Source organism: Nipponia nippon, unplaced genomic scaffold, assembly GCF_047370975.1.
Source record: "Nipponia nippon isolate SJK-2023a ecotype South Korea unplaced genomic scaffold, ASM4737097v1 scaffold_1, whole genome shotgun sequence".
NCBI lineage: Eukaryota > Metazoa > Chordata > Aves > Pelecaniformes > Threskiornithidae > Nipponia > Nipponia nippon.
Genome location: NW_028262290.1, coordinates 126918451 through 126930500, shown reverse-complemented (window position 1 = coordinate 126930500; position 12050 = coordinate 126918451). Strand labels below are relative to the sequence as shown.

The 12050-nt window shown below is 36.7% G+C and overlaps 1 protein-coding gene and 1 long non-coding RNA gene across 2 annotated transcripts in view; one reads left to right on the top strand and one right to left on the bottom strand.

Annotated features, from left to right (window-relative positions):
• Nucleotides 1–12050, bottom strand: part of LOC148057606 (uncharacterized) — a 48647-nt gene that overhangs the window by 7192 nt on the left and 29405 nt on the right. Inside the window, exons 7-8 of the long non-coding RNA XR_015707793.1 lie at nt 9131–9249; nt 5132–5263 (exon numbers count right to left, since the gene is read on the bottom strand). This is a non-coding gene — a long non-coding RNA (uncharacterized LOC148057606). The remainder of the gene's footprint in view (nt 1–5131; nt 5264–9130; nt 9250–12050) is intronic.
• The window catches only part of KCNH8 (potassium voltage-gated channel subfamily H member 8), a 194221-nt gene that overhangs the window by 155524 nt on the left and 26647 nt on the right, over nt 1–12050 (top strand). Inside the window, exon 11 of the mRNA XM_009466460.2 lies at nt 2889–3103. Coding sequence (XP_009464735.1) covers nt 2889–3103 — 215 coding nt within the window. The remainder of the gene's footprint in view (nt 1–2888; nt 3104–12050) is intronic.

Genomic DNA, 12050 nt, shown 5'->3' with positions numbered 1-12050 from the left:
TTTATAGGAAAATATTTTTCATATAACAGTTATGTACTGTTTGAGCACACATCTTAGATTTGTTAAAAAATATTAGCCATAAGTGATTTAAAAGATATCCATAAAGAGAAGAAATTTATAACTCTTACTACATGTTAGATATATTAATGAACAGATGTGTCTGCATAAACATTTATAAATAATTTTGTTCTCCAATGAAAGAAAGAAAGTGAGCTACTAAGAATAACTTACACGATTCTGTTTATGTAACAACTGTTGATATTCAAGGTACAGTCATTTTACTGCTGCAGTAATTCTACGTGAAACTTCAGCTTACTACCTACAGCCTTTGCTACATGATTTTCATTTTAAAAGAAACAGACATTAACATTACCAGATCAATTGTAGCGTCTTTCAGGCTGACGTTATTTCATCAAACACAGTAACTATAATCAAATACAACCCTAACATTTTTTCCAACTTATTTACACATTATTGATACCAAAAGTTTCTAATTATGATGTTTAAAGGTCAGTTTTGGCATATTTGAAATATTTTTTCCCTTTTTCATATTTAGACAGCCAGCAATAGATTAATATTTCCAGCCCTCTGCTTAATATAATCAAAGAAATCTAAAGAATTGGTTTTTTATATATTTACAGGAAAAAGTAAAAGTGAATTATTGCTCAGCTTTACACTATATTTGGTTATGTAAGCACTACATCATGTGATGAATAATGACAAATGTTATTGTCATCTATCAGATTTACCTTTCCCAGATTGACCTAAGCTAGTACTAATTATACTAATTGCAATTTTTAAGAGAACCTAAAGTAGCATTGAAATATGTATATTCCTAGCATAAAAGACAATCCCTCCCTATGTTGGGTTTATGATAAGCACTTTTGAGACAGTTGTAAAAGCTCCATGTAAAGAGAAAAAATTACCAGTAGTATTTTAAAGTATAAAATTATCTTATTTAAGCAGCGTCAGGGATGGTTGGCTACTTAGTTTAACTTACTCTTCAAATACACTGTTTCCTGTGTACACTGATTCCAGTTGGAATCACATGCTGCGTGGGTTTTCAGATTTTACAGTCTTCACTTATTAATCACAGAATGATGTAAGATTGGAAGGGACCTCTGGAAGCCACCCAACCTAAACCTGCTTAAAGCAGGGCCAAATTAGCTCCGCTTGCTCAGGGCGATGTCCAGGCAAGTTTTGAACACCTCCAAGGATGGCAATTCCACAGCCTCTCTGGGCAGCCTGTCTCACTGTTTGACCAGCCTCACGGTGACTTTCATTTCCTGATTTCTAATCACAATTTCCTTTGTTACAACTTGTGCCCAGTACATCTTGTCGCACTGTGCACCCTGAAGAGGAGTTTAGCTCTGTCTTCTCTACACTTTTCCATTAGGCTGTTGAAGACGGCAATAATGCCTTTTCTTCTTAAGGCACAACAATACCCAGTTGTTTCAGCCTCTCCTTGCACATTATGTTCTCCAGTCCCTCATCATCTTGGTGGCCTCTTCTGGACTCACTCTAGTATGTCAATATTCTATCCTGTACTGGGAAGCCCAAAACTGGATACAGTACTCCAGATGTGCTCTGACAAGTGACATATAGAGGGGAAGAGTCACTTCCTGGGACTTGCTGGCTGCACTCTTGCTAATGCTGCCCAGGATAGAATCATAGAATGGCTTGGGCTGGAAGGCATCTGAAAGATCATCTAACTCCAACCCCCCCCTGCCATGGGCAGGGACGCCACCCACTAGACCAGGTTGCTCAGGGCCCCGTCCAACCTGGCCTTCTGCTAAGGCACCCTTGCTGCAAGGGCACATTGTTGGCTCATGTTCAACTTGTCCAAAGGATCTCCGGGCCCTTTCCTGCAGAGCTGCTTTACAGCTGGTCAGTCCCCAACCCATACTGCTGCAGGGAGGTTTTCCACCCTGGGTGTAGGACTTAGTATTTGTTTTTGTTGAACTTCATGAGGTCCTCTCAGCCCTTTTCTCATTCATTGAGTTTCCCTGGAATAGCAGCTTTGCCCTTCAGCCTATCAACCACTCCCCCTAATTTGGTATTGCCCCTAAACTTGCCAAGAATGCACTTCATCACACTGTCCAAGTCTTTAACAAAGACAGTCTGCATTAACTTTTGAGGAAGACCTCTGGTTCAGTGATTGCTCTTTGGACTTTATACCTCAGATTAGATGTTTATGAAACCTTTCCATTATAAATTTTTTGTGCTCTTCCATATATGGTCAGTTGTGGGTTTTAATACATCCATTATTCTAAGGCAGTCTTGGCCATAAATGACAATATAATGTCTTAAGAATTCATTCTTTTTTCTTGACAGAAGTGCCATCGAGCTAAACACCTATTAATAGCCTATACAACTAAGATGATACATTATGAAACGTTGCTATGCAGCCATAGCTATCATAGATTGCGAATGTTTAGCAATCCACATTCTAAGTAAAAGGGTCATTTGAACTGGCAATCTATACTTAATCGTGTCATTCTTAAAATGTTATCTTAACACCTGTCTGTTCTAACAAAAAAAAAAAAAGCTAGAAACATAATGTTCACTTCTTGAAATACAAAACCACACCTGCTATTAATTACTAGTATAAATCCTAACTTTATACATATTTACTTGATTGCTCCCTTAAATCAGGTAGCTACGTGTCTGGAAATTCATCTTTGTACCTCCAATTAATTGCATATAAGATTGCACCTGCAAAAATAAGACAGCTTTTAGACAAAGATCCTTTAGAATATTATTAATTAAACAATGTGATAATAACAATGGGATTTAAGACTTAGCAATTATGTTAAACAGATTTATGATTCAAAAATCAAGTAAAGAATTCATGCTTTGAAGATTATTAATTTCATATTTTCTTTCAGGTAAAGGAGATTTAATTGGAGCAAACCTATCCATTAGGGATCAAGTTATTAAAACAAATGCAGATGTTAAAGCTCTAACATACTGTGACCTCCAATGCATTATCCTCAAAGGTCTCTTTGAAGTGCTCGACCTTTACCCAGAGTATGCTCACAAGTTTGTTGAAGACATACAGCATGATCTCACATACAATCTAAGAGAAGGCCATGAAAGTGATGTAAGTATCTTTAAAGGTCTCTGCAGCTATTGTTACCATCAAGGTGTTTCTCATACTTTAGCCAGTTCCCATAATTTTGTCACAAAAAAGAAATAATACACAGATTACATTAAAAGGACCCCTCATTCCATTTGCTTGATAATTCAGTCATTACCTACATAAATCGTTTATCAATTGATCAGATCATAAACAGCAAACATGTTCTCTGCTTCAAATTTTTCCATAGAAAACCATCTATGAGAACATTCTTCTTTAATATTTTGTCATTTTTTTTACTTACATTTAAAAATAATTCATATTTATGTAAAGCATGTGTCCAAATAAAGGTATTTAACTACACCTTTTCTGGATGCTCATGTCCCAGCTAATGAACATTGATTTCATAGATCAGTGATTATCATTTCTTAGTTAAGAATGTCGTCACACACATTCAAAATCAGAAGCAGTTGTTTCTCATCACACTGCAACTAAAAAGTGTTTTTCCATTTAAATGAGCAATTTAATGTGAAATAACAAGAAATTCCAGATAAAGCACGCTGAAAGACTTCATTATAGACTTACCAAAGTACTTTTGCTGATATTATGTAGCAAATATTTATATTCAGATTTTAATAATGAAAAGATTTTATGACAGCTCTCCTTTTCTGACTTAACCATGTGAGCATATGAACATAGTGATAGTCAAACCTTCAGTTTGGTATTTAACAGTTCAGGTATTTGTCTTTGTATTTTGCTTCTCCTTATACACAGAGAGACGTAACATTGAAAGCACGTGACTGGGCACAAGGATACTATCAAGACGGGATGAATGTAATGCCAAGGAAGCGTAAAGGGCAAAAAAGGCTATCTGTTTGGGCAGACACCACAAAGAGCTGCAGAGCTGAAAAATTCCACACCTTGTGTGGCTCTTCTGCTCCATGTAGCATAGGCAGACACTCAGTGTTACAAAGAGTGGCCTGTTGCTTGGCTGGTTTCTGAAGAAAAGTGTCAATGGATGCCCTACGTGCACGCCACTATGGCTTCCCTGCTCATGCCCACTCACACGTGTGTCTGTGCGGAAGAGCATTGCTGACCTGAGGAACCTCTAGGCTGACAGAACTGCTCTAATGCATGTAAGAACAGTGGGCCAAAGTCCTTTTTCAGCTCACTCAATGAATGCAATATATAGGTTGATTTTTCTATGTAAGCTTCTTGCTAGGTGTGCTTTAGCACAAGTGGTTCCACGGCAATGCTCTTTAAACAATTGCAGTAGAAAGGCATAAGCACAAATGCACACTTGTAGAGAGGAAAATAATCAGGGCATCTCATTTGTTTGTCTCTTGAAATGTCCCCAAACTTCCTTCTGCTGAAGACAAGAGCTGAGAGAGTTCACATCTGTTCTGAGAGCTTGAAAGTCTGTGTAACCAACACATTTTCATTGGGGAGGAATGCTTAATCTGAAAAGGAGTTCACATGCAGGAATGCATTCTCCTCTCCAGTTTTCTCATAGACCTTGGTGAACCCCCACAATGTATTGCTTCCTGCTTTTCTGTATGCTGACAAATCTGGGGATCACCATATCAGTTGCATACACATTCAGCTTTTATAAAATCAGGGACAACTCTTCCCAATTAGAGTCAGCTGGGTGATGTACAGACTCCCTGCTGAGACCAAGCCTACACCAGCCTCAAAGGTGACTTGTGCAGACAGGAAAATAACCTCCTCACACTCACTGTGGAAGATGGGTTTTAAAGCAGTGCAGGACATATCAAAGGACCTTTTCTGCTTTAAAAAGGAAAATATTTGCAGAATTTGTGAATACATGCTGTATTTTCATGGTATAACCCCTTATCTTAAAGGGGAAAAAAAATAGATCCTGACACTGAGTAGCATCCAGTGTCAGAAGTACATATAGAGAACCCAAGACAGCTTATTGTGCCACTTTCTCCTACATCCTCGGGTAATTATGCCCTCCCACTAGTATTTCTCTTGCAGCAGAACTAACCTCGATCATGTGCATCTCACTTCTGATCCACCCGTTTTACTTACCAATAAGGATAAAGCGCAGGAATAGGATGGCCAAAAATTGTACCACCACAAAAAGAGGGCTCACCAAATGAGGGAAGATATCTATGGCAGTAGCAAGTGTGTCTGGTCAACCACTCGCTTGCTCTGCTTCACCTAGAAAATACCATGTCTTCATGAATATAACTTGCACACAGAAATTAGATATCTGATAGTTTACTTGCACAGCATATTAAGAAGAAGATTTTCAGAAGTACAATTCTTGGGTATAAAAATATTACTTTTTTTTTTTTTTTTTTTTTTTTAATATAACATTATTTCTTGGGAATGGTGCTATGGGAGAGTTTGGCAGTTGTGACACTGTATCCTGCATGCTCTCTCTCTCTCCCTAAGGGAGATTTTACTTTTGCATGTGTCTATGACTTCTGCCACTTTAAGGAAATTTTGGGTTTGGAGAGCCTTTCCATAGTTAAACAGTAGATTGAGTCACTTGAATAAGTCAGTTTCTCACTTTCTTTTTCCTTGGATGTTTTAAATGACTGCAAATTTGCAACTGAATGTGAATTTAATGCTTTTGAAAATGGATCAGTAACAGTATTTAGGGTCAGGTGAACTGCAGGGTGAAATAGCATCAATTTCCCCCCTATGACTTGACAAGTGCCTTTTACTTTACGGTCAGGTGAACTACAGATTGAAATAGCATGAATTTCCCCACTGTGACTTGCCAAGTGCCTTTCAGCCCTGACCTAAAATATTATTGCATTTTCAGCCACAGTCAACCACAAGTGCCTTAGGTTGTAGATTTCCTAACAATTTAAGCCAGCATTAATAAGGTGAGGCTCCAGAAAGATGCAGTCCTAGTGATCCATTAATCCCTTCCTCGTGCTGTTTGAACTGTTTATTGCACACAAAATTTAATAAGAGATTTGAACTGAGTTAAAAGTAAGTGGACCAAAAAGGGCCAGAAGTCATTGGGCATTTCCTGATCCTGGAGTATCAAAGTTGGATACTTAGCACTAGATCATGTAACTACCCTACCCACACAGAAATCTCTAGGAAAACTTTTATAATTTGTTTTCTTGGTTCATTTGCAAGTCTAAGAGTGCATATAATGATGTGTTCGATCTGCATTAAAATCCAAGTAAGGTGTAATAGTGGAAAAGGCTCCAGGACTTCTTCCATAGTCATGTCACTTTTCAGTAAAACAAGGAGGAGCTGTAAGCAGATTTCCCAGTAACAAGTAGAAACTGTAGCTGTCTGGTTACAGAAAGGTTGAAAATGTTTAAGCAATCTTGGAAGAAAAGCTCAGGAGATTTTAACTACAGTAGCTAGCAATTGTGTAACTATTTCAGCTCTAATAAGTAACAGATAGAGAAACAGAAAGACACAAAAACAGGAAGATAAAGTTTCAGTGGTTCCTCATGATAGCTCTAAACCCAGCAATCATTAAGTGATTTATGATTATAACCATTGATGTCTGTGCAATCACACTAGCAGTGCTATTATGCCATCTTTTTATATATTCTCATCACAGCAAGATGTGGATTAGGAAAAAATCGTTATGTTGATTATATATATTCTGTCCTTTACTTTCTTTGCTAAATTTTGCTCAAGAAACTCATAACTGCTTTTTTAAATGTACTAAATGATTTCAGGACAGTTAGGAAAAGCTGATCTCTTTGGTAGCTGGAGTTGTGAGATTAAAACAATTCAGCCATTCAGGTGTTTCCACCAATTTTTCTAGGTTTGTGACTATGATGTCATAGTCATGAAATAGATTGCTATGTGACACAGATTTTTACACCCCCCTCACCCCAACCATGTAATTTTGCATTATATATTACAGATTGCATGTATAGCAGGTAGTGAGAGATTAGGATACCTGATTTGATAAAGATAAGCACTCATAAGAGGGCTCTTAGAAAATACAATACAATTATATGAAAGAAACTGGAAATGATTTTGCTATCCACCAGCCCTGGAAAACATGTGCTATTTTATATATTTAGAGAGCAGTAGCAGATGTTCATAACTCTGAATAATCCTATGAGAAACTCACAATAAGTAAATATTTGCACAATATCTTTGTGGGCCTGGTGGCAGTTTATTGTTTCTGATTATTTCTTGTGTCTATGCAGAAGTGTCTACAGTGTAGACATCATTATTCATCAAAAAAACCCAAAGGCTGGTTATAGCCAGACTGACACAAAGAACAAGAGGCCTCCTTGACACCTATGCCATGCCTCAAGCTGTAATGAAGTCCCAAAGGAAGATAAGACCCATGCAGGCACAATCTTTGACTCCCTAGAACACTATCAATATGTGTCATTTTCAAAAAGAAAAAATGATATTCCTGAAGAGTCAAAACTCTATCTTTGCAGACAAGACTCATAATTAATAAGAACCTACTTTTCTTTTGTAGCCTTAAAAGTAGTGTTCTGCCTCTTACAAGAGGTTCCCTTCCCCCTCCCCCCAAAGGAGGAAAAGCTACTCTCTTTAAAATGAAAATACTCAGTCTCTGAAGCAGGGGGAAGGACTGCTTCCTTCAGTGCATCCGCAGTGTGAATGAAACATAATGACAAAGATTGCACGAGAAAAGTGTTAGATTCTTCTTCTAGTTGGGAACATTGAGTCTCATTGCAGCTTAGCCAGGCTCCTCGATAATAAAATAAATAGACAAATAAATTTCAAACCAAGAAGGAATAAAAAAAAAGGCATTTCTTTTTTCCTCCAGAAAGGCATTGTCTGACAAAACAGGGCTTAATTCTTGTCCTTTGGAGAGGCTGCTACTTAGAATTTATTAAATTTTAACGATTGAGTTGTAGGGTTTTTTTTAATATAATAAAGCTCAGGTTGCTATTGGCAATACCAAACAAATTACAGGGGATGCTCCTCATTTTCTACTGGGAAACCTGACAACTGGACAAACCAATTGTTCTTAGAAACAGCTCTAAGCTCCGGAGCATACAACAGAGAGCACAGATTGGGAAGAAAAATGTTTATAAATTCTAATCTAAAATATGCTGAGTTTTCTGGTTCATTCCAGCTAAGCATTAAACAGGTATTTTAAGAGCATGTATATAATTTCACTTTAATTCTTTTAAATTGGTTTATTTCTAGACTTTTATCTTTCTTTGTACCAAATGGTGGTATAGCTCCTCTAGGCAGAAAAAAGTATAGCAAAAAATATTTTGAATGCAAGCACAAAATTCAGCTGAAAGTCTGCCTAGCCACTGTCTGTTTTTCAGCTGGTAGATTATGTATTTGACATACATTCATTCTTGCCTCCTTAGCCATGCTTTTTCTAGATATTCTAATATAGGTCGGTTGAATTTATGAATCCTGCTTTCCAATATAGTAATAACTCAGAAGGAATTCTATCCATTAAATATTTGATTGTCTATTATGAATCACCAATGGAAACCACATGACATTTCTGATTTTTTTAACACATCTTTATTGTCTACATAATAAATAGTATTTTACTTTAAAGAAAAGAATTAAAGTTATCCTATTGATATTAAGGAAAAAATAAGCATTTTTTTTAAATAGCTGCTTTTAATTTTAGCAAGTGTTGTAAGATAAGAAAACCTGATAGAAACTTCAGTCACATAATTACTTACTGATATGTTTAACTTTCAGAGCCCCAAAAGTCCTATTTCTTGAGTATTACCTATGTGTTTATAATAAAACCTATGCATTGAAAAAATTAATTTCCAAACCAACTCTTACTACGCTGCTACAATTTGTCAATTCCTCCACCCCAGCTTAGATCATAGCTCATCCTGTGCAACACAGGACAATCACAGGTTGCAAAATATTTTTCATAATAAATAATTTCCATAGAAGATTTCCCAAATAATCCCAACCACCTTTTTAATAAAGAAGAGGGGTTTGCCAGGTTACCCAGCAGCTGTGTGGAAAGAAGTGGCTTACCTTAGAAAAGTTAAAAAGCCCTACTTTGACATTTAGAGTGGGGTTGGATAATTTTGAGGAAAACTTGTTATTTTTAAACAAACTTACCTGCAGTTAAGCACTGGTGAGTGAGTTTTGTCGATAGCTCGTCTGGCAGAAGATCATGTACTATTACTGCAGGCGTAACTCACTGGTGTTTATTGTCTGTGCCACAGTAGGTATAAATTCTGCAAAACAGGAGACCAGTCAATGGCAATTTTTGTGTTTCTCTACTAGCATTATTACAATACGTGGAATAGAGAAGTGAATAAATCACCTAAAGGAACAGAAGTCTAATACTTTATCTGCATGATTATTCGGGGAGAAAGAAAAAAAAAAAAAAAAAAAAAAAAAAAAAACCACCAAAACCAACAAAACACAAGAAAAAAAAACCACCACACCCTTAGATTCCTATTTATTATCCTTCTCTTTAGCCCATGTGCACTTGGCAGCCACACAGAACAAAAGTGACTGATAGCTGTGCATCCATTGCTTTCTGCCTGTCAGCCATCATATTTCCATTTATACCTCTTTTGATATGAGATGGAGGCTGAAATGTTCTCATCTTCTCAGCAACTATAGTATAGGAATGAAGGTGCTCCTCATACTATCAAAACCTGAAATAATTTTAAAACTGTGAACATGTAATTAACGTTGAGACATGAGTCCTGATGTGTTCACTGGACTAGGTCTCTTACCTGCCTCTGTGCATGGACTACTCTGCAATCAGTGCTCTTTCATGTCTTACAAGCTACTCAGATTTTTCGTTCATGCTTCTGGGATGAGTTGGAATTTTTTTGTCCTTCTCTCCCCCACCCCCGCCCCCCCATCTTCCCAAAATAAATTACCCTGTTGCTGAACAAGGCAGCACTCATACATCTTCACTTACGCAGCTCAACTTCTATGTTTCTATGGAACAAGTAACAGGATTGTGCAGCTATAGAAGGGCATGACCTTTGACAAAAAAACAGAGCAGTTCCTTCACTTGTTTTATACTTCCTTTCTGATTTTAAATGAATGAGAAGCAGTTTGGGAACAAGTTTTGTCATCTAGCTCTCTGCAAGATATTTCACAGGTTTCCTACCTGTATTCATGACACTAAGCATGTTCGATGGATCTTTGGCTATTTAAGGTAGATGCTAGTTTCAGACAGTTGAATCTGCTGCAATACCCTCCTCCCTGTGCAGCGTTACAGTCAGTCCTTCCTCCTCTCCCTCAGCCTAGCAATTACATGCTTCACTCAGCATGGGAGTGGAGCTGACCTGGAGCTATAGCATGAGCCAGGTTTCACTCCTTTTTTTGTTGTCTGCTAACTCATAAAGCTTGTCTACTTGCAGTCATTGGTGAGCATGATATGTGGTGCCTCTTAGCCATCATTCACCCCATACCCCTCAAGACAATCATCTCACTATCATGTTTCTAATATATCCTTCAATATGGTACACCGCTGAGAAATAATGCAATAAGGAAACGTAATTCAAAAAAGGACAGACTGGTATATGCCTTTTCTCTTGCAGGCTTGGTGGTCTTCTCATTTTCTTTCCTAGGATCTTTATCTGAAGAATATTTTTTGTTGTTGATGTTGGTATGCTCCTGTCTCATTTCTGTAGCCTTCAATCATTCTAATATTTTTGAAAATAACAACACACAGCCACTGATGCTGCCTGTTTTTGTCTCTCTAATAACCTATTCTGATTTGTGGTCATTTTCCAGTTAGAAGTTTCATCCCACCACAATTTACTGATGCAATTACGTCACCTTTTCCATTAATTATTTTTTCCATTAATTCTTGTGTTTTTATAAGTCTTTTCCATTTTACACCTAAAACAAATAGATGATTGGCTGTAAGGATGAATCCCACGATATGTGGAAGAGTCCAAAGGGGAGGGCAGGAAAATAACCCATTAAGTTTTGTCTGGGAATATATTACACATATGTGACCCATTCCAAAATTCCTACCTCTGTGGTCACTCTTTTGCTTTTGTAAATGGGTTAGAGACAGGAATTACAATCATTAGTTATACATTATTTACAACAAGACTATTTAATGCATGTATGTAATTAGGATTTTCACGATTAGACCTTAGCACTTTCTTGATAAATACAAACAATTTTTACTGTAACTAGAATTAAAATGCTTGAATAAGTAACAAAATTTAACTTCCAATTATGGCTTTTGAGTCATTTTGAGTGCTCTCCATTCTCATTCATTTCACTTCCTGAGATTATTGCATTCTGCATCAGATTATAAAGATTAACCAGAGGGTTACATGTTGAAAAAAAAATCCAAGCTAGCAAAGCAGTTTATTGATGGTTTTAGACTGTGGTGTGAGGAGGGTATAAAACATTGTGTCAAACAGAATTTTAGCCAGGAAAAGCTCCTGGCTTTCAGAGAGTGTTGCCTTGGAATCTAACCATATTTCTATTTTCATTACGCAGGGATGCTAGATGATAACTTTTTCCAGTATGCATCACTGTGCCTTAGGAAACATGATAACATAACTTTTACAATATTAATATTATATCTTTGTCTCTATATTGGAAAAAATGGAAAATAAAATTAATCCTAATGTATGAACCTTAAAATAGTGTGAATTTAGAAAGTGGATTTTTTTTTTCCATAATTGCTTTTATTTTGCATTGATACAGTAATGACCAGCTAGCTGCCTTAAATTTAGAAGCATTCTTACAGTAACATATCCTTTTATTATTCTGTGTAAAGTAAGAACAATTATGAAGGAAATTATAATACTTACCACAATTTCTTCTATAAGAATACTGGTTCTGAAGGCATAGACTACCTTGAGATGTAATGAGCATGTCAGACTCACTTATATGGTAAAGATCCTATATCACTTACAGAGTCATTATAACCTCAGAATACATGCTGAAACGTGTGCAATTAAATACGATGTGGCCTTTGAGCAAACTGTCTATAACCAGTGCAACTTGTGTATCAAGTAGGCATTCTACATGGATACAAGTATCA